At 36.2% G+C, this 23,902-nt stretch overlaps 1 protein-coding gene across 1 annotated transcript in view; it reads right to left on the bottom strand.

Annotated features, from left to right (window-relative positions):
• The window catches only part of LOC123310475 (insulin-like peptide receptor), a 137,678-nt gene that overhangs the window by 3,986 nt on the left and 109,790 nt on the right, over positions 1 to 23,902 (bottom strand). The window contains exons 2-5 of the mRNA XM_044893945.1: positions 23,389 to 23,560; positions 16,318 to 16,471; positions 8,216 to 10,764; positions 40 to 412 (exon numbers count right to left, since the gene is read on the bottom strand). Coding sequence (XP_044749880.1) covers positions 40 to 412; positions 8,216 to 10,764; positions 16,318 to 16,471; positions 23,389 to 23,560 — 3,248 coding nt within the window. The remainder of the gene's footprint in view (positions 1 to 39; positions 413 to 8,215; positions 10,765 to 16,317; positions 16,472 to 23,388; positions 23,561 to 23,902) is intronic.

Here is a 23,902-nt window from a genome sequence, read left to right as displayed (position 1 = left end):
TCCCAGGACTTTATCATCATTCAATAATTTTCGACTCACCCGTAATTCATTCTATAGTTGAGTCCCGCTTGGCTGTGGTAAAATGACACCAGAGGAAACGACTGACCAGCAAGTGGCTCCAGCTTCTCCACGATACCAATGAAGGGTGGCCTTTTCGAGGGTTTGTGTTCCCAGCATACCTCCATAATCTCCCAAAGGACATTAGGGCAATCTTTTGGACGACCCAACCTTCCCCTCGTCGTGACGAATTTCAAAACCTGCTCGTTGGACATCCCTTGGTAGGGATGTTCTGCCAAAGTCACCATTTCCCACAGAACTATCCCATAACTCCATACATCAGATTCGGATGAGAACACCCCATCAGCTAAGCTCTCGGGTGCCATCCAACGAACAGGAAGAAGTCCACTTGTGCCTTAAAGGAAAAATTTTCATTTTAGTATTTTAAATCATTCCCTTCTAGTCAGAGAACAAATTTTTATTACATATAAGATACCATCAGAGAGTCTTGATCCAATAGTTTAAGTGTTGCTTAGATCATACGGTAATGGTATACAGGGTGGATTCACTGCAATGGCCTTTCGTTATGGAAAACTAATCACAATATGGGTACTTAAAATTTACATTTTGGTGTTTCATACAATGAACTTTTTTCTAAAAATATTTTCAGTCCTCTGCAAGTTCCCGGTTTTACCAGAAGGAGCCTACTACTGATTTTCTGAATATCAGAAAACAGGGCGATATAAATGAATTGGACAATGGCGAGAATGTATCACAACTGCAAGAGAAGCCAAACGCATTCATCAGGAAAGATATCCTAATAATAGTGCCTTACCGAATATTCACTACCGACTTTTTGGATTCTCATTGATTTTGGAACGAATCTGATCTCTTAATTGTCGATGCAAAAAAAATTCTATACCGCATCGGAGTGAATTGATACAGAAGAAAAACGATTTATATTTTTTCAAGCCAAAACCATGCTTTGGTTGAGAATCTCGAAAATGATTCTTATTTCAAGAGAAGGCAGTGCCGTAATATTTCTTTCTCGAAAAATATTCAATGCGAAACACCTTACCAACGCCACTGGTAGAGAAAATGAAAATTTTTGTGTATCACAGAATGCACCTTGATGCATAGACATATACCAAATCTCATAAAGATATCTACAATATTATTCAAAATTTCATCACCTCTAACTGTTCTTTCAATAAAAACTTAAATATTAAGGTCACTTTGGTAGGTTATTTCCATTGGTAATATGATAATACTTTTACGTTGTGTAAGGTCTCTGATGAGACTTTGAAGATCAATTCCATTCCGAATATTTGGCAGGATGAAAAATTCATCAATATGGAATGCATTACTTTCGGGATGCATAGTCTTTTCGAACACCTCCCGGCTTTGCTAGTACTAGTATAGGTAAATATGAAGAAGTCATATCCAAATTCTCGTTATTTCCTTATTTACAAGCAGCTTTTCAAATATCTCGAATGAAAGTGATTTTCATAGTTTCTCATAACCTGACATAGCCTGGAAGAAAACTTAGGGACACGGCGAATATTGTATATTCTGAGTGGGGAAGGAATATAGGACAGGAATATGTAGAAAAAATTGTGTTTGTATTTAAAAAAATTTAAGTTACCATTATATCATGTCAAAAAAATCATCTAATACAAATCTGTTTCTCCTTAGTAATCATGTATTTGAGTCAATGAAATGTAAAGCTCAGCTCGATGTTGTATATACCGATTTCAGCAAGGCATTCGATAAAGTCGATCACGACATATTACTGAAGAAATTGGGTAGTTTTGGATTAACATATAACCTACTTCGTCTATTTAAAAGTTATTTAGAAAATAGATATATAATGATAAAACACAACGGAAACACATCGGGGAAATTTGAGGCAAATTCTGGCGTGCCACAAGGTTCCAACCTTGGGCCGCTTCTTTTTGTACTTTTTATTAATGATTTGCCTAAAGTACTAATGTCATCAGATGGCCTTATATTCGCAGATGACTTCAAAATATTGAAAAAGATAGAATCAGTGAGAGATTGTGTTATGTTACAGAAAGACATTAATAGGGTTTTTGAATGGAGTTATAAAAATAAATTATATTTCAATTTAGGCAAATGTTCTGTTTTAACTATAACGCGTATTAAGCAACCGTGTCTCTTTAATTATTTAATGGGGAGTCAAAGCTTACAACGCTGCACTGAAGTCAAAGATTTAGGTATAATCTACAACAGCACATTCTCATTTGCCATACACATTGAAAGTATTTTGAAGTCAGCTAATAAAATGTTAGGTTTTGTAATGAGACAATCACATGTTTTCAATAATATTAACACACTTAAACTTTTGTACTATAGCTTGGTAAGGAGCAAGTTAGAGTTTGGCTCATTAATTTGGTTCACGGAATCTCAAAGTAATTTGAATAAATTAGAAAAAATTCAGAATAAGTTTTTAAGGCTGCTCTATTTTAAAAAACATCACGTATACCCTGACTACCAGATAATAAGGAGTACAACTCTTAGGAATGAATTCAAGATATTATCTCTGGAAAATAGAAGACAACTCTCAGTATTGGTGTTTTTGTATAATATCATAAATAATAAAATTAGCTCCCCTGAACTTTTGTCTTATATTGGATTTAACGTGCCACCTAGAAGAATGCGCAAGGTTCCAATGTTTAGTATTCCTCCATCATTTAACATCTCGAGATCACCTACGGTAAACATGCTTCGACTTGCGAATCAATTCAATGCATCAATAGATCTAGACTGGACAGTTTCTATTAAAGTGTTTCGTAAAACAATCTTGAAGCATTTAATATTGATATCTCTGTAAGGAACTTTGAAATTTGTGTCAATCCTCATACAATTCAATTAATTTAGGAAAGATTATATGAATGTAATTATTGTTCTTAGGTGTCTACATTTTGGGAATTTTATAAATTCTGTAAATTTTATTTTGTAAAAAGTTATTATTTTGCACAATGTACCTCATTACATATTTATTCATGTAATAAAACCGTAAGGTTTGTATGAATAATAAATAAATAAATAAATAAATAAATAAATAAATAAATAAATATCATGAGCTCTGTTAGGGGGCACAATAGACCTCAAGGTCGCAGTGAAGTGTAACCCCTTCTCACTATACTATACTATACTATACTATACAGGGTGTCTCAAGTTCGAGTGCCTATTAGACGTTTCTGGAGAACTAGACATATTTGAAATCTGAAAATTGGGATTATGATATTGTTCGAAGTTCTCTACAGAGCTAAAATATTTTCGAAGCCCAAAAACTTCCGGTTATACAGGGAGTGAAAATAAATTCGATGAAAAAATTTTTTTTCAAGTTTTCCATTCCTGGTATGATCGAGTATTCAATAGTGAATACATTTCTGTTAAAACCATTGTATTGAATCGAATAGTTTTCAAAATATCCTAAAAAAACTGGAAAAAAAAGTCAAATATGTTCAGTCAGTAATATGTTCATTATTCTTATTTTAAATATCCTGAGCGTAAACCGTTTTCACAACATCGAAGGGGAAGGATTGGAAAAGGTCATGCATCTTTTGGATTTCAAAAATATCATCACAGGGTGTTTCAAATTTTGTGTTGAAAATTGTGATCTTAAATTGGCCATAACTTCTGTTTTTCAAATTAGAACCCTATTTTTTTATAATTGTGTTGGATTCTGCGGTCAAAAATAATGATAGTTTTCTCACATGATTATGCTCCCAAACTCAATAATTTCTGAGTTATTTGAGATTTTCTGGATTAATGGTGTACGTAGAATCAAATTGATTGCATCTAAAAAAATTCAATGAATATTCTTTCGAAACCATGGGAACACTCTGTACCCATAGAAGATAAATTATCTGTTAATAATTATTCACAAGTGTCAGGTGTTATTGTTATTTGTTATCTTCATTTCTCGATTTAACAAAATGAACCGTTATTCTAATTACGAAATTCTGGATCTATTTTATATACATGGTGAATGTGACAGAATTATTAGAAGAACCTGCCGGGCCTTCAACGAGAAGTATCCCCATTTACCTTCCATGACGGAGAAGATCTTTAGAAAATATGTTTCAAACTTTCAAAGTTTTGGATGTGTAAGAGCCCCTAAAGAATACAAAAGAAGGGTAGTTGATGATGAGGAAAATGAAATTAGTGTTTTGACTTATTTCGAAGCGAATGAAAATGCATCTATTCGAAGTGCAGCTCATGATATCGATTTAGACAGAAATTCAGTGCACCGAATTTCGAAAAAACACAACATGCATGACTACAAATATGAGAAAGTTCATGCATTAGAACCAGGTGATTACATAAAAAGGTTAAATTTTTGTAGAGGAATATTAGAAAAACTTGAAAATGATGAAAATTTTTTGAAAAAGTTCATTTGGACAGACGAAGCAAAATTCAATAATGAAGGACTATTTAATAGAAAGAATTGCCACATTTGGAGAAGTGAAAATCCTCTTGGAAAAAGACAAAGAAACCCCCAGAACAAATTTAGTTTTAATGTGTTTGCTCTTTTGATGAATAATAAAGTGCGGTGAAGAAAATTTAAATACAGAAAAATATTTGGAAATCCTGAGAAATTTTGTTTCTGAGTTTTTGTATGAACTGCCGTTGAGTACCTATGTCGACTACCGCATATTATCAATTGGATGAGGCTCCGGCACATAGTTCGCACGAGGTGTCTGAAGAACTGAATGCAATGTTTGGTAATCGGTGGATCGGACGCCGTTCTTCACTTTTTGGCCCCCACGATCTCCCGATCTTACTCCCTTAGATTTTTATTTATGGGGTAGAATAAAAAACATAGTCTATGAATCTCCTATTGAAAGCAAAGAAGATTTGAAACGGCGTGTGGAGGATGCTTTCCACTCGCTAAAGGGGGAGGAAATTGAGCGAGCGACTAACCGAGGTGTTTCAAGACGTATTCGAAAGTGTGTGGAACAAAATGGTTACCATATTGAAACTCTTACCTGATCATTTATTTTGTTAATTTGAGTTTTGAAACGTATTTTTATTTATTTATTTATAATCATAATTCGGTGTACCTACTGAAGTAGCGAATCTATTCAATGTGTTTCCTATTGAAGAGATGAATTCTCATTCGCTTCGAAATAAGTCGAAATACTAATTTCATCAACTGCCCTTTTTTTGTATTCTTTAGGGGCTCTTACATTCCAAAATTTGGAAAGTTTGAAACATCTTTTCAGAAATTGCAAAAAAAATGGGTATACTTCTCATTGGATACTCAACATTTTGTGTCATCGACCATGGATTTGAAATAAACAATATCATTAAGTGCATTTGAATGTGTATTGCGTATACAATTGAAAAAATAAAATATAAGAAATAAATCCAAAATCTCATTATTGGAATAGCAACGATTCATTTTGTGAAATCAAAAAATTTCATAACGACTAACAATAAGACCTGTCTGACACTTGTGAATTATAAATGGGATGATTTATCTTCTATGCTCACAGAATATCCTTATGAATCAGATTCGAAGAATTTGACTCTACGTACTATATAAATCCAGAAAATCTCAAATAACTCAGAAATTATTGAATTTAGGAGCATAATCAAGTGAGAAAACTATCATTATTCTTGACCGCAGAATCCAACACAGTTATGAAAAAATAGGGTTCTAATTTGAAAAACAGAAGTTATGGCCAATTTAAGATCACAATTTTCAACACACATTTTGAAACACCCTGTGATGATATTTTTGAAATCCAAAAGATGCATGACCTTTTCACATCCTTCCTCTTCGATGTTGTAAAAACGGTTTACGCTCAGGATATTTAAAATAAGAATAATGAACATATTACTGACTGAACATATTTGACTTTTTTTCCAGTTTTTTTAGGATATTTTGAAAACTATTCGATTTAATACAATGGTTTTAACAGAAATGTATTCACTATTGAATACTCGATCATACCAGGAATAGAAAAATTGAAAAAAAATTTTTTCGTCGAATTTATTTTCACTCCCTGTATAACCGGAAGTTTTTGGGCTTCGAAAATATTTTAGCTCTGTAGAGAACTTCGAACAATATCATAATCCCCATTTTCAGATTTCAAATATGTCTAGTTCTCCAGAAACGTCTAATAGGCACTCGAACTTGAGACACCCTGTATACTACCATTATATCACCGAAGGCAAAGAGGCGAAATACAAAATATCTTTGACTACGCCACAGCATTCTACATAAAAAATGACTGTAGAATGTTACATTTTGTTTAACGATAATGCTGAAACCTTACAAAATAGTGGCATCAATTCAAGAAATGGAAAAATCTGTTTTTACCTATAATTTGAAAGCAGAAAAATATGGTTTTGGCCATTATCCAGCTTCTGAAAATCGTGGTTGGAAACGTACCATCCATTTTTCCCTAGCCCTTTCGGTTTAATTTAGTTTATAGTTTGATAAGAGAGTTAAAAATATGTCACTGCGACCTTAAGGTCTATTGTGGCCCCCAACAGAGCTATTCTCAGCGCCCTCTACATCTCTACAGCTCGCCCTCATTCATCCTATAATGTTCTAGTCCAAAATATTTCTTGAAAAGCTTGCAATGGTGAGGTATCTTGTAACAAGGTGAATAGGAGTTTCCTCCTCTTCATCACAGAATCTACACTCGTCAGTTTCTGATATCCCCATTTTTATCACATGCTTTCTAAGGCGACATTGTCCTTTAAGGAAGCCAGTGAGGAGGCTAAGTTATTCTTGTTCAGATCCAAATACTTCTTGGATCTTGTGGTCTTGCCCTTTTGGTTACAGAGCTGCCATTTAATACCATCGAATTTTGGCCACTCTCTACTGGCGCCCCAACGAACAAGCTATTGGCCGAATAAACATAAACTGATAATTCCTTCAGCCAGTTTCGACATATGGAGGATTGTATGTACCGGAAGTGAGCCTCTGATTCTCCCTCAAAAGTGGCAGGCGAGTAGACCTAAGAACTACTCGAGAAACAGATACCTTTACATCCATTCTGTAAGAAATTGTGTTCGCTTTTTGACAATGACAGATGAAAATAATACCTAGATAATAAAATTGGATCATTAAATGATATAAAGTAAATGATAATCAAAGCGGAGAGTTATAATCGAAACCAGTTCAGCTCCATGACACACATTGGGATAAATGTCGAAAAATGTTATGATCTAAATCGCACAAGAAACAGAAATACTAGTTGATCGAAGAAGAGAAGATGTTGACCACGGTTTCGGTTTTACTTGGCCCTTATCAAAATGACACAACTCAACGCGATACCAATTCAATCATAGTAGTTATAGAAGCTTGGCAGCATTGTCAAAACTCCAGCGCAACCTAGCTGGTAACGAGATTCAACTGAGTTTTCTCTAAGTGATTCCCAGAACGAGATTTGTGTGGCATACATGCATATGCTCCATACTCTCAGTTCGCATGAACTTCATTATGCAATCAACACCGCAATTTCGATTCCACTAGTAACATTTGTTGATATCTATATCAATGTGTGTCATTGAAAGATTTCCACAGAATGAGTTTTCAAACCACGACGTGTGTTTCGCTATCATTATAGCATCTTCAGGTGGGTGAAGGTAAACTGAAATATTTGGTACCCAAACAAAAATATATAAACAAGCATTTGAGTCTAATCCTAAGAATTTGAGCGGGTAATGATACAGGCCTTTATGCTCTGAAAATTTCATCCACTTCGTAGAACTGAAAATAAAAATCAACGAATGACCGAGTCACATGTTACCAGTTTTAATACTCACATTCCCATTTTCCTTTCTATTTGATCCACAGTTCTTCACCATACAATAATTTTCGAACGATATTTTGAGGTTTTCACCAAGAAATTAGACACACATTTCAATAATCAGCAATTCAAACGATTTTAATAATCAAAAGGAGGTACGAGAATCAAAACATTAAAAAAATCTTTGATCAAAATGGCCATCTGAAATCTCACAAAATTTCATGTTTCTGCAAATGTCCCTCGAATTAATATTTAAACCAGTCTTAGGGCCTTAAAAACACTTTTGAAACACAGATGGCGCTCACATCACTCTAGTCGCTCCGTTTCCTATCTTTCTACTCTATAATATCTGATTCAAATTAATTCCTGCATCAACTTTCGGTACTTTCTCTCAAACAATCTAATAATTCCCAACTCACCTTTTCTATAGTAGTCAGTCTCATAAATATCCTTGGTCATTCCAAAATCCCCAACTTTGACAGTCCGATCGCCTGCAACCATACAGTTCCTCGAGGCTAGATCTCGATGCACATACTTCTTGGCCGACAGATACGCCATACCGTCAGCTATCTGAGCAGCCATCTGATACATTTCTGGCAGCGAAATAACTTTGGGGTTTCTCCTAGCGTTTCTCAGGTACTGTTTGAGGTCACCTCGCTCCATCAGCTCCATTATGACTAGAGGAGGATCATCTTTGGACACTACACCGTATAATTTGATCACGTGATGCGCGTCATTGAACGCCCTCATGACGAACGCCTCTTTGAGGAACTCAGTCCTGTGAATAGGCGAGGCAGTGTTATTCATTGTTTTCACAGCACAGGGTAAACTTTTGGACCGAACATAACCACTATAAACTATACCGAAACTTCCTTGTCCGAGAACTTCGTTCATTACTACGTCATCCCTCTCCAGTTCCCAGCCTTCTTCTATGTACACGGCCATAGAGTACTCGGGGTTTATACTCGGTATCAGATAAACCCTTTCAGATTTCGTTTTCTTCTTGTACCACAAATAGAGTATGTACGATGATATCATAACGGAAAAAACAACAGCTATAACCAAATAGATGGCCCAAGTCTTCAGTGGGGTTTTGATGTGGAAAACAATTCGGCTACTGTAAATTCCAGAACCATATAACGACACTGGTCTCACTCTTATGGTATACTCCCCCGGGTCCATGTTCTCTATTCTATAAACGTAACCGCTGTCATTATGTTGGGCTTTCGTGACGCAATCAGGTACATTGGCGGATTTGGAACTATCGACGTTCTTATATTCGATGTTGTAAGCGAGAATCATACCATTCGGATTTTCCGGGTCTTTCCAAGTCAGTAAAACCGTATTTCCCTTGAGAATTCTGACATTGGTGTCTGTAACTTGATCCGCAGTTATGTTCGCCAAAGTTCTGGCCCAAGAGAACAAAACCCCACTGCACAGTTTGTTGCCTCTGAAATTCTTGTTACACGCTGAAAACAACAATATATATTTCGAAAATGGTTTCAAATCCCTCAGAAGAAAACTATTACTACCATTCGCAGGTATTTTTTTCTCTATCATGTCTTGAATTAAATAACGTTTCACTCTCTTTTTCACAGGTTGATTGTCTACCATCCGGTATTTGAAATGGTTGCAGTCTTTGGTGGGGAAAATTGCGCTTTGGTCCACGCAGAACTGGTCAAAATTGAAGATGCGTCGATTTTCCCGAGGCATTTCACACGAACACTCGTCATCGTTGGTTTTGTTGAGTACTTTTTTAGTCGGAGGAACGACGTGGTTGATGACGTGTGGGTAGGTACAATAATCTCTCTGGTTTATGAATTTAGCGTCATCTCTTTCCAGGATAGCATAAAGTTCGTAATGGTCCAGGTTTCCATTTGTGGATTCTGGACTTTCCCAAGTGATCAAGATACTGTTTGGGGATATCGGTCGTATTTCTAGATCTGTTGGAAGATCTGGATCATCTGGGGCTGTTTCAAAATATTTTATCTCCGTACTTTTGGATATACCCATCCTGTCGTTCTTGATATAATAAACTTTGATCCAATAGGCGTAGGTGCTGAAAGGTATAAGATGTGTTATATTAACTCTGTTACCAGCAATAAGCTGACTCCTCCAACCATTATCGTTGCACATCATATTGTCGTAATTATGAATGTTCTCTTCATGCAACGTTCTGTTTAGAATATAGAAAAAAGTATAGGCTATCACTGTATCATTATTTGAAATGAACGGAGGCCACTGGAAAGTCACATTCTTTGAAAAGCTCTCAACAACAGTTACATTCAAGATGAGATCTCCGCAAGGCGCTCTGTCTCCATTGGAGTAAGGAGACACATCTTTTTCCGCTTGTAACATTTCTTCGAATGTCGAGTTCGACATACCCAAAACATGTGCGAATTTTTTTATTTCAGAAATACACAGTTCCGGGTTATTGTGGAACCCTATGCTGACATCGCTTCCTGTCTTGATGCGGTCAACATCGATAAGAGTCTTGAGGTTGATGTTCTCATATACGTAAACGGTGTGGTTATTACAGAATTTGTGCTTATCTACCCCACCGATTCTCTGAAGGTTTCTCAAGAAATGTAAGGAACTTAATGCGTCTGATCTGGCCACTTTCAAGCAACCATCTATTTGAGTTATGTTCAGGAGGTTGTGCTCCAGATGATCGATTTCGTATGCATTTCTCACTCTCAGTTCCAGATGACCCTCGATGTGGGTGCAACCCTTCAACTGCTCCATATGTTGCTTGTTATTGATAGAAGTACCTGAACATTTTTTGTAGCAAGGTCCCTCGCACAATCTACAGGTCGTCTTAGGTTGATCCACTAGCTCGTAATTGTCTGGGCATGTATGTTTACGAAGGCACCATTTTCCAAAAACCCAGGTGGGTATGTCTAACTGGGACTTGAAGTTGTTGCATTCGTCTTCGGTAACGCAAGCCATTGAGTCTTCGTTGAGAAACCTGAAAACCAATAAGGAATACTATCCATTACTTGATAATTATTATGCAGAAGTTAATTCAACAACGATGGAAATAACTGAATCTCATGCTTCAATAGGTGAATTCATAAGTTGATTCAAATCAATTACTTGATCACAATCTTTAGTGATTTAAAATTTTTTGGATGGAGATAATCTGATTTACGTTTCATTATGATTGTAATCATCTCAGTATGAAGAAAGCAATAAAATTCTTTACCTGGAAAATAATTCTTTCCATAATAGCAGTGCAAATTCCATTCACTTTCATAAAAGTAGTCGGTGTGCCTTTTAAATTTGATACATTCCATACTGTACAGTAGTACAGTACGAAAATGTGAGGTTATGACGCTTGTCAAAACATTTTCGGGTTTTGGATCAACGCTTTGTTTCCCATTCTACATAAGAGTCTTAGTAGGTATTCTTCACAATGCGAACTTAGTACGGAAAATAAACGTCTTCGAGAATTTGCCATGAACAAAATTAACGTTTTCATAAAATGATTGGGTGATTCCTTATCTTGTAATTTGCATGGAAAGTACAAGAGATCAGTGTTAAAATATATTTATTTTTGCTACGGATATACGAGGGAAATGAGAAGCCTAGGGAAAAAGTCGATTATAGACTATATACTCATTCAAAGAGAGAGAAACATTATTATCGCTGATATAAGGATGAGAGGGGGTGTAGATTTATTTATTTATCCTAGGGCCGATTCTATGTTGTTGTGTTGTTGTCAGGCCGATTCTATTAAGTTGTATTCGGGTTCGAATTTCGGACAGTCCGAGATTTGTTCTAGAACTGCGCAGAACTGTTGCGCCCTAGTATCGAATCCTAGGATTGTTCGAGGATGGTTCTCATTTCATGAAAACCCGAACGCGAAACAAACGTTATTAAAATATCAGTTCTCAGGTACTGAATTTGGATAGTTCTAGGATCGTCCCAGGATGATTCTGACAAAACCCGAACACGAAGAAGTTACTCCTAGAACAGTCCAAAAAAACCCGAACAAGAACATTCTAATGCGCAAACACCGAACAGTTCTAGAACGGTCCTTGTTCGAACCCGAATACAACTGTTTACCATGTATTACGTGGTGATTTGAATCCCGGCAGAGTTTGAGTGATGCACGGCATATTATTGTTTTGGTGTGTAGTCCATTCTTGAGTCCATGCTTTGACCAGATTGAACCCATCTCCCCCAGACGTTTTTGTCGGTGGTCTTCTGGATTGAAGAGGTTTATGCTTGGCATCTTCTATACGCGTTTGTGAGAGCATTTATTCGTCGCAGTTGATGGGGTGGAATGTGGTTTAGGTTAGGACTGGAGGCCATACTGCGGGTTTCATAAAACTTTGATTGTCCGATCAACAATTTGAAGGTCACTCGATTTCTAAAACGAAATCACTGAAACCTTTTTATTTCTGAATATATTGAAGAACTTCCAATTGAGAATAATTGAATGGACGTATAAACATCATAATTTGATGCGAGAATATTCTGAATAATCATGACTGAATTATGGATTGAGAACAAATTGACGTCTATTCGTCAATCAAGCGTTGATTCCCCGATCAAGCTATATGAAACCTGGGGATAGCCTGATAGTTGGTTTGATGAGAATACCAATCATTTTCATGTTGGTATGCATCTATTTTTCGTACACTGGTACGAACTGGTGGACTGTTCAACCCGAGTGGAGTGACCAGATTGAGAGAAGAAGAACGCAGGGTGGAGGCCGATGCTCTCCAGGTTGTGCAACACAATTTTTAAACTATAATGTTTCTTGTGGGTCAGTGTGGAGTTTTCTCATCTCTTCTTTATCTGTCGTTAGGATCTCTTCTGATTGTTCGATCGAGCTGCACCTTCTTGCAAGCACCCATTCTTTAGCGTAACCAAACTTTCTCGATCTTGTCACAGTTATGTCTGCAATGTAAAGGCTGAAGAGTAGTGGGGCAACGACTCATTCCTGTGGTAGCCCATTCTTCACTTTCCTTGGGAAGCTGATGTCGGATACCATAGCTACCCGAAAGCTTCGGTCGTTTAGCATGCTGTTAGTTTAATGATAATAATAATAAGAGTCTTTTATTCACTTTTTCAATATAATATAGGCGAAGTTTAGCCTACGGCTTTGCTTGCATTTAACCTGTGTCATACAAACATACAAATATTAATGCGTTCTACAATCAACGTTAAAGAATCATCATTATACTTTCTTCTATTCATACCGTATACCCAATGGGATACAGAGGAGAACAATACAAATATTCGCATCATGAGAGGGAAGAAGCAACAGGAAAAATGGAACGTTAGTCCAATATTAACACAACAAATCGAGAAATCTGACCTTCAGAACATGGCTTGGCTTGTCAAACCTGATGAAAGATTTCTGAACAGAGCACTGGAGTGTCAAGGATTGCTAAGATGATTTCTGACCATGTCAAGGTCGCCGTTTATATAGGGTTTTTCAACAAGAACTTTGTTTTTCACTATGGCCCCACCGGAACTACATGAAAGTTTTGACATTCGGTTTTTGACATATATATAGTAGAAACTTGGGCAATTGTTACTATGAATTCCATTTCACTCAAAAATCGTTTCAGAATAATAAAAATTCACTATGAAAATGGTGGATTTGTAAAAGTTTTACAGAGAGATGTTAACAACTAAATTTTGGCCTATTGTTGAAGATATGGATATCACAAATATGTGATTTCAACGAGACGGTGCCAGAAGTCACACATCTACCGAAACAATGGATTTATTGCAAACCAAATTTCCTGATCGCATAATTTCACGAAATTCAGCTGTTACAGGGCTAGCTAGATCATGTGATTTAACACCGCTGTAACCGTGGTCGTAGTGGACATTTATAAGATATCATTTTCCATTCGTAATTGCCAAACCATCCTTGTCTGAATAAAATGAAAATTTGAATCATTGTCATCTGAATTTATTGTTTTATTTTGATTTACAAAACAAAGTTCGTGTTGAAAAACCCTATATTATCTTGAACTGAGTACCATCAGCAAAAGCTTGATATTTACAATATTTAATGGGAGTAGGAATATTACTCATATACATAAATAACAAAAAGCAGCGGTCCTAAAACGGACCCTTGTGATATTCCAGAAGTGAGTCTACGCGAGGAAGATAAAACATTATCTATGAGAACACTCTTAGAATGGTTATTCAGATGAAAGCCAATGAATGAGATGGCATTTTCAGAGAATGCGTAATTTGCAGGGTACTACATGAATGAGCTTGCATATCATGCCCTCTCTCCACATTGTGTCGCTGGGAATGCTTCGAATACTCTTGCGGTAATTCTGTTATAAATAGGTCGTTCTAGTAGTTTATAGGTTATAGGTCACAGCTAGCAGGGCTATTGGTCTGTAAATCTTGGGGCTATCAGCTGATTTGGCTAATTTCAGTATAGCGATTATCTTAGATCGCTTAAATTCTTTTGGGATATAACCGGTTTGCATAATATATGTGCAGAAGAGAGCCATCCAGACTTCAGCGCACTTGCCTCAGTGTATTAGGAATTCGAGGTGTATATTATCAAACCCTGTAGCTTGACCTCTTCAAGAGCGTTTGAAACTTCCTGGCAAGTGAAGAGCGAGAGTGTTCTGTTTCTGTTGCTTGTGCTTTTAAAGTTTTAAGTTCTCGTTTCACCTAAATTGTGTGTTCTCTGTTTTTTTTTTGTGCTCTAGATCTCGTTACTATGTGGAGAAACGGCGTTTGTGCTAACAGTTTTCATTTGTCTTCGTGTAGGAGCTCCGCTCCCTAAATACCTCCACAGTGCCCATGCCTATCTATTCGACGTCAAACTTTCCACGGTTTCCGTCGAATGTGAATCGGTCTTCATGCAAAAGAGCTATGCAAAATAGCAGTTAATGCTTCTCTTATCCGACCATTCAAGAGACATCAGCCTTCGCGTGTCCATTGAAAAGTTTTTTAGCCGTTGCGTTTCGGGAATGTGCACCTGCACCTGCACAATGAATATTTTATCGAACTTTAGCCGATCGTCGAATATCACTCCAAGATTATGCTCACACCTTTCTTTATACAATTGATATTTGTGAAGTGTGTTTTCAAGGAAAGTTTCCGAGAGATTTTCACTCCATGCATACATTTCTTCTGAAAAAATTCGTCCTGCATAGCAGGAAGGTACGACAAGTTTTATAATAATAATGAATGACAAGCAATAACTATTCTTTCACTAATCGGATCCAATAAACCCTGTTTGGTTTTCTATACCTTTTCAAGTTCAAATTGGCGCTAATCAAAATCAAAATGACATTAGTCGAAATCAAATTGACAATATCAATTTCAAACTGGCATGAATCAGAAGCAAATTGGCAGTAATCAAGTTCAAATTGGCATTTATCAATTTCAAATTGGCATTTATCAATTTCAAATTGGCATTTATCAATTTCAAATTGGCATTCATCATTTTCAAAATGGCATTTATCAATTTCAAATTGTCATTTATCAATTTCAAATTGGCATTTATCAATTTAAAATTGGCATTTATCATTTGCAAATTGGCATTTATCAATTTCAAATTGGCATTTATCATTTGCAAATTGGCATTTATCAATTTCAAATTGGCATTTCTCAATTTCAAATTGATATTGAACATATAAATATATATTATCAAAATCTCATCTACCATACAATGGTGTAAAATTGATATTGAACATAATAAAATTGCAATTGTAAAAATCGAACATCAACGTTCGAATGGAACTGAATCAGTTCATCACAGATCAACAAAACTCTTTTTCTCTGTCTTTTTCGTTCAAAAATTATGAGTTTTTCTGATGGCAACATTTCGAAAAGTGTTACTAAGTATGTATTCGGAGTCTCTCAAATCTTTGCATACTCTGCGAAATGAAATAGTTAATGGGTATCCAAAGAACAGCGAACAGTTATAAACATTGATTCTGAAACACAATGGGAGTCTGAAATCGTCTCTTTTTATGGGAACTTATTAAAAATCACACGATCTTACGTCTCTGTTCTGAACATGAAACGAAATGGTAGAATCCAGAATTTCCAGAAATTAGAGAATATCTTTCAAAATAATATTGGCAAGGCAAAGGTTGTTAATTGTGCAAAATTCATCGCTCATATCCAAATATTCATTTTTTCTGCATTCGATATGCAAGATAAAAATTTTTTGATAAAATTCGTTATTCTCGAATAGTTTTAATTAATTATGACGTTATTTACTGAATATATCATTCAATAATTTTCATTAATACATTTTATTTCAATGAAGAATTCAAATTCAGAATTGCCAATTTGATTTTGTTTATTGTCAACTTGGAATTGATAAATGCCAATTTGAAATTGATTAATGCCAATTTGCCTCTGATTCATGCCAGTTTGAAATTGATATTGTCAATTTGATTTTGACTAATGTCATTTTGATTTTGATTAGCGCCAATTTGAACTTGAAAAGGTATAGAACTAATGCGCTCTCAATAATTCGAGAGGAAAAAAGAAATGAAGTATGTAATTGACTTACTTATCGGACGGACATTGGCTGACGCAGGTATCGCCATTTTGCCAATTCTTGCATGCTAAACAATGCTTCGCAGAATTGGGTTTTGAACAACCCAAACATTCGGAGTGGCAATTATCGAAGATCCTTTGACACTTTCCTGGCGCCCAACAGTGACCTAGATGAAGAAATTTCACGTTTTAATGATCTGATTGATATGAAGTGTGGTTCGTTAAGATGAAATTATATTGAAAATGCGAATCCTTCAATTACTTCGTGGTAATTAACGAGACCCTAAATATGATTCAGGATTTATAATAACGGTGGTTTCAATGCCTAAATCAAAAGCAGGATGACGCAAATCACATCACCCATTTTTTATAAGGTTGAAACGACGCCGTTACTGTTCATTTAAGAATTTTTGTGAGTTTGTAGGAATATTTCTTGATTGAAATAACGTTAGTTCTGATAAGGAAATAACGTTTCTTTTCGCTGGGAAATCAAAGTTACCAGATTTTCAAAACTTGAGTATCACTGAAAAAACAGCTATGAAAGAGTTTTTAAACGAACAGTTCAAAGCAGCCTTACTAATATTATAAATGTGAAAGTTCGTGTTTGTTTGTTTGTTTGTATGTTTGTCCTTCCATATCTCTGGAACCAGATGTCCGATTTTGATGACAATTTTACAAGAGTGCAGAGAATTTATCAGAGTAGGTTTTCTGATTTTGATTCCCAAAGTGACACTTTTTAAAACTAATAACTGTCGTTTGAAAACGTTTCAATCTTCGCAACCAGTTAGGAATAGTAAAATATTTCGCAATTGATGATGAAAAGATATCTGCTTCCAAAGTAATGGAGTGGAAAATTAAATATTTCCGACACTAGACCATTTGAAAAGAATCTTCGAGGTGAGCTTGTATAGATGTTTTTGGTGCTCTCTATTCAAATTCAAAGGAACATCCTATTCAAAATTCGAAAAAACATTGTGTGAAACACATTGGGAAACACTATTTTTCAAATTTCGTGTTCAGACATACGCTCATTGCGAAAAATAATACTTTTCTCAACTGGTTGCACAAATAACTATTTTATATAATGAAGGGATGTCGAAGTCATCTAAATAGGCTCCGTACATGAATTTGTTGATTTACGGCTTTTATGGCCGACGCTAGGTACACAATTAGACAATTTTAACATTTTTAATTCAATCCCAAATAGAATTCCACTTGAAGATCGTCTCTATATATCTCCGGAACCAGAAGTTCGATTCTGTTAAGGATTTCACTATAGTGTAGAGAATGTATTCGAGTAGGTTTTACGTGATATTAATTTCTATAGTTTTTTCAAGAAGGTTGCGCATATTTTTCGGTATTTGGAGTTTGTTTTTAGTATTCTTGATCGTGAGAGTTTTCGATATATGCTTATTATTATTTCGATTTCATTCATCATAGTGAGGTTTGTTGATTTTCTGCTCATTTTCTTCCTAAAATAAATGTAATGATATCTTAACTAGCATTTTCCCATGAAATATTGCTCGAGCGAAGTCGTGGGTTTACGGTAGTATTTAATAAATCGCAACCATCCAAGCAACTCAGACCTGAGTATGAGGAGTAGGTACTGTAATTCAATGGAAGGCAAAACGAGGAAATTCATCCATAAGGCACTGCAAGGCAGAAATTTACAAATGCCTTAATGCCCTTGGTATACGAGTACAATCATACAAAGCCATTCTGGATGTCTGAGACTCCACTCTGTATACCGATGGGATTCAGCTATTCGACGAATTATTCTGACAGGTTTCTCAAACCGTAGCATAACAGAAGTCAATTCGAAAACTCGTTGGCTATGGCTATCTATAGAATAGGGAAAGACAGACCACAGCGCAGCGATGCTACAGAGCCAAACAACTGGTAATTAGGGTCTCCTATAAGACGAATAGTCCCCTTCTGGACAGATTCGAGAAAGCGAGAGGGGCTAATGCTGGAGAACCCAAACTTAGGAGCACTATTCCAATATCAGTCGTATTTGGGCCTTCTATGTTGGAGGGTGGAGATTATTAGCTAGCAAAAATTTCATTTTTCCAGTAGCAATTGCAAAGTCCACCATGTGGTTGCGCTAGAGAAGGCGAAATACCGACTGCAAAAAGTTGCAAGCACTCCCTTTGTTCAAGTGTCACAAAACCGACTAGACCATTTCTATTTGAAAGTTTCTAAATATAGCGAATCAAATATTCTACATTCTAAGGTCATAAAATTCTCCAGAAGACGTAAGAGCTCGCAGCAACCCTCCATCTGTCTAAACGGTGTAGTTCTCCCCATAGTGAATGACTTAACTATTCTCGGACTGACTTTTGACTCCACACTCACCTGGAAACACCACATTCGAAAAATAAAAGGAAACTGTTTGAAGCAGATGAACATCCTCAAAACCCTAGCTCATTACCAATGGGGCGCCGATGAAAGAGTGCTTCTTGCTGTTTACAGAGCTCTGATTCGATCCAAACTGGACTACGGCAGCCTTGTATATATTACAGCATCAAAAAACTCACTACGTTCTCTCGATGTCGTCCACAATACTGCTCTCAGATTATGCACTGGAGCGTTCCGATCCAGCCCAAATTTGAGTCTCTACTGTGAGTCACACGAACTCCCTCTCCAACTTCGTCGCCAAAAAATGCTCTTAACGTACGCTGCCAGAGTGTCAGCCAACCCGAGGAATCCTGTTTACTCTCTCATCAACACACGAGACAGAGTGTCATCAAACTGCACACGCTGTCTTCCTCTCCCAAAAATGGTTGAAAATCTCTCCACTTCCATCTCTTTCTCTGCCACCATTCCCTACTCCATATCTAAGACTCCCCCTTGGTTAAAATCCCTCCCAATTGTCGACACATCACTAAGCCGACACAAAAAATATAACGTTCCAAACGAACTCTTTCGGAAGTCGTTTCAAGAGATACTAGAAAAATATTCGTTCGATGAAACTATATACACAGATGCTTCCAAAACAGAAAACGCAGTGGGCTGTGCAGTTACAAATCGAAACTCCATCCTCCGGAAATTCCGGATCTCGACCATATGTTGCATTCAAACAGGTGAACTCTTTAGCATTTTTCAAGCATTGAAACTTCCTCATCTCAACTCTAAAAAGGTAGCAATATGCACCGATTCACTAGCCTCGCTACACTTAATAGTAAACCCTTACTCCCAACACCCCATTGTTGAAAGAATTCATAATCAATGCCAGATACTCTCGCACCTCGGGACATCAATCGTACTAATTTGGGTTCCATCACATGTGGGGATTGAGGGCAACGAAACTGCCGACCGAGCTTGCAAAGAAGCTTCCACCTCCAATGCCCCAATAAAGCATATTCAACTTCCACAAGACATCGCAACCCACCTCAAAAGATCAGTCAACGAGCAATGGCAAGCACAGTGGAGCTGCTCTAGAGGAAAACTAAGGAATATACAGGATTCAGTATGGGACCCCATACAATTACCACCAATGAAGAGGAGGGATCAAACTATAATCAGATGGCTTCGGATTGGACACTGTAGAATTACTCACGGCTACCTTATGAGCAACCAAGACCCCCCAACGTGCCACCACTGTAGCAGCCCTCTCACAATTCCACACTTTCTGGTGGAGTGCTCGCACTATGAAAACGAAAGGAGATCCTACAAAATAGAGTCGAACCTAAAGGAAATTCTTCACAACTCCACAAACTTTGGAAATCTGATCGATTACCTTAAGGCAACTCAACTGTACAGTCAGATTTGAAATTTTACATTGTACACATATAGTTAAAAAATAGACTGTAACCGTGTCAATGACCTTTGAAGTCGAGACACTTAAACTAAATAAATAAATAATAATAAATAATAAATATTCTACATAAAATTTCATTATTCTCCTAATACATTTTATCTTTCAGATGGTAAACAACAGGAGAAATAACAAATAAAGCAATCCATATGTTTAAGCTATCGATTCGATATCGTGAAACTTCGTGATATTGATGCTGTCGTATATTTATGTAGGACAAGACCGTGTGAATATAAAACTTTTTTTAGGTCTTGAAATTATTCTAAATTTTTTTAACCTGATATTTCGCAGGGTCTATCATTTACTGCCAACTTATAGAGCTCATTGAAATGAAAAAATTACCTAACTGAAAAGATAGGCAGAGAAATGTACACGTCCCAAGTCTTCATTTGAAGTCAAAAACGGTTAAATCTTTGATGTCAACATAATATATTCTGGGCGAATTTATAATATGGTTTACCCAGTCTTCACGGGGTAAAGTGTTTGTCAAACTTTTTTGTCGTGCTGTTCCGATGATGCAGAGAACACAATCTAGCGTTTAACGCTGAAGTTCTTTCATATTTTCCATCGGCTATAACTTCTTTGCGAATCGAATGAAAACATTGCGCCTCCCAATACCTTTCAGTAGTTTCAGTTGGTCCACGGTGAGTTGCCGGGTCTTAATTAGTTGTGCGTAGAACGTAATAATAATAATATAATAAACAACAGCATCGAATAATTACATGCCAGGTGAAAAAAAGGAAAATACCTACACACTTCAGTTCTTTGAGAATTCTTCCAAGGAATATACTGTATTTTCTACCATTCTCAAACTTCTTCTCTGATAATTGCTTAATATTGATTCAGGCAGCTTATTGTAGACTTTTGGACCCCAGAAGTCAATAACCTGTTAGGAAAATTTCCTTCTGTGGAATGGAATGCTGAGCTTTCCTCTTCCTCTAGTATTGAAAAGATGATATAGGCCATTGGATGGAAAATGGTTCAGATTTTTATACACATATCACATATGTAGCGCATTCAAGAATATACAGGGTCTTTCACGAGGAACCTCACCCATATTTAAACGGGAAACTACTGAACGTATTTTCATGAAATTCAGCACTTATAAGTATTTCACGATGCTGATGAAATCTAAAATATTTTCAAGGCATGAGCACCTCCGGTTTTTCCGGAAATGACGTCAACTTCCGTTTTTCAAATTAGAACACCATTTTTTTTGTGCAGAAATAGATTCCTCAGAAAATTTCAAGTTATTTTGATGTAACATTTTTCAGTTTTGGTTGGAAAATTCTCTCTGAGCGGGAAATTCGAAAAAAAAATCGAAAATAGAGCTCCGCTGAAACAAGAATAACTTCGAGGTTTTTGGATGGAAAATTTTCATTTTTGGGATTTTTCAAGATGTAAGATTGATGTATCCACTTTAAGAATCGAAATCGCGATTCATGATACAGGGGGTGAAAAAATCGCTTTCAAAGTTAGGGATGACAAAATCGTGAAAAATCAATTTTTTTCAAATTAGAACCCCATTTTTTTATGGCAGATATTGAATCTACGTTAAAAAATAATGTGAGTGTATGCATCACACCCTTGCCCTAAAATGGATATTTTCTGAGTTATTCACAAAAAACTGTTTTTCGTCTTGAATTTTCAGCTATTTCTTTTCCCTTCACGCCAAAAAGATGAAATTTTCAGGAAATGTTATTTGAACCATGCTGTAGATTTTTCACCCCTTCTTGAAACCGACTTCAAGTTACTATTAGGAGAACCATGGCAAACTCTCGCAGTTATAACTAGAGAAGATGCTCAAAGTTTTGACCGTTAATTTCTAGACATTTATTTATACGTCTCAGGAATGCTTCGTGCGTTGCTCTTCTTATTTCATCGGGAGGAAGAGATCTGTAAAAGTGTTTAAAAGCCAAATTGAGTTTCAAAACTATGAATCTAAAAATCTAAACAAACCTGAACGCATTTCTGACTCGTTCTATGCCGTCCTCTTTATCAGTCAGGGCAATATTCTTTATCCTACCCCAAACATAATAGTCTAAAGGAGTTAAATCGGGAGAACGTGGTGGCCAGAGATGTGGACCATTGTTCGCCAACCATCGATCTTCAAATAGCCTGTAGAGAATATTTGACACATTGAGTGAATTGTGTGGAGGAATTGTTTCCCGTATAAATATGGTTGAGGTTTCTCGTGAAAGACCCTGTATACTGCTTGTATAGTTAGAATTCCCAACTTTTGGAAAGGAACCCTGTAGCTGTCTGACTGTTTGAGATTCATGATTATTCTTACAGCCTTTTTTTGGAGAATCAGGAGGTCATGGACTAGTGGTGAGGTACCCCATAGGAGTATTCCGTATGTTGCCACAGAATGGAAATTGGCAAAATACGTAATCAGAGCTGCGTGCCTTGAAGATGTAATTGTTTACAGTAGCGCTTTTCTTCGTCTACCAGTCTCTCTGATTTCACCTCACCATTAAGTTTTGGCCTAATTGGAATGGAACATTTTTTCCCATATTTCTGATGAATTTTCGGGCTGGTGGATTCTCTGGATGAGAAAACCACAAATTACGGTTCTTCAAGAAGGACTACATAATTGCTAATGGCAATCTTTTTCCAATTACTGGATATAAGTATGGTCAATGCATATGTCATAAACAGTTCATATGAAAACAATCACCAAACTTCCAGATTTGATTTCCTAAACAGCTAGCTAGAGAACTGACTTACTTCCTAGTATGAAATGAATAAGAATGAAAATGTGTTATTTTGACATGATGTCGGTTTATCTCAGTTTCATTGAATTGGTTTTCTTTTGCTTTAGCTATTTCATTCACATATTCATAAACATGATTAATTTTCATTTCCCTAAAAAATCTCCTTTAATTTTCGGCAGTTGATATTTAGTAGAAGTTGTGATAATATATGTACCACATTTTCTGCTGTTTTGTTGTTAAACTAATGATTTGTCACTAAAATTCATAGCTTTCATTGAAAGTAGTTAAATACATTCACAATTTAGTAATTCAATTGGAAGAAGCCAAAAATAAAGAATCATGGACAAAGAAAAATCATATATATTAATATTGCAGGAGTCTGAGAGACTCCACCTCACTCTCCACGGGAGTGAAATCCTACCTCATCGGTTAAGGGTTAGGGTTGTATCGAGAACGCGACAAAAACGTGAAACTTTATCTCAAGTGGTTCATTTTGACCAATTAAATATAACTTCCCTTCTGAACGATCTGTTTAGACATACGAACTCACCGTCACATTCCGAATTGCATACTTCCTCGTGTTTGCATTTTGGGACATCGGCATAAGACGACAAAGAAGTTCCGAGAGCTGCCCAGTCGATCGTCTTCACGTAACAAAGTTCTGGACATTTTCCAATTTGTACATTCCCTCGCTGTATTTGTCTGAGGTTAGGAAGACCAATCTGAAAAAAATTTTGAACATCAAACATTTTATAATATGAGATATCAAACATATAAGCACATAAAAAAATTAAAATTTTTCTTGTTCCTCGACTGAAATGCACCATAGCTTCTAATTTTTCAGAATATTTCTGAGAAAATTCAGAGACGTAGAATCATTGATGATTTCCCAGAAAGATAAGGATCTAAAGATTTATTGTGTTATATTATAGATACACATTTTAGTGCCGATAATACAAAAAAGAGGGAATTCTATCTCTTATCATAAATTAGAGTAAATCTTATGTGAACACTGTTAGGAGGTAGACAAAAGACTGTTTGGTGCCACCTCAAGAGAAGAAGTG

The sequence above is a fragment of the Coccinella septempunctata genome, chromosome 3, assembly GCF_907165205.1.
Source record: "Coccinella septempunctata chromosome 3, icCocSept1.1, whole genome shotgun sequence".
Lineage (NCBI taxonomy): Eukaryota > Metazoa > Arthropoda > Insecta > Coleoptera > Coccinellidae > Coccinella > Coccinella septempunctata.
The sequence above is the reverse complement of the archived record's forward strand: the minus strand, read 5'-3'. Positions and strand labels throughout refer to the sequence as shown.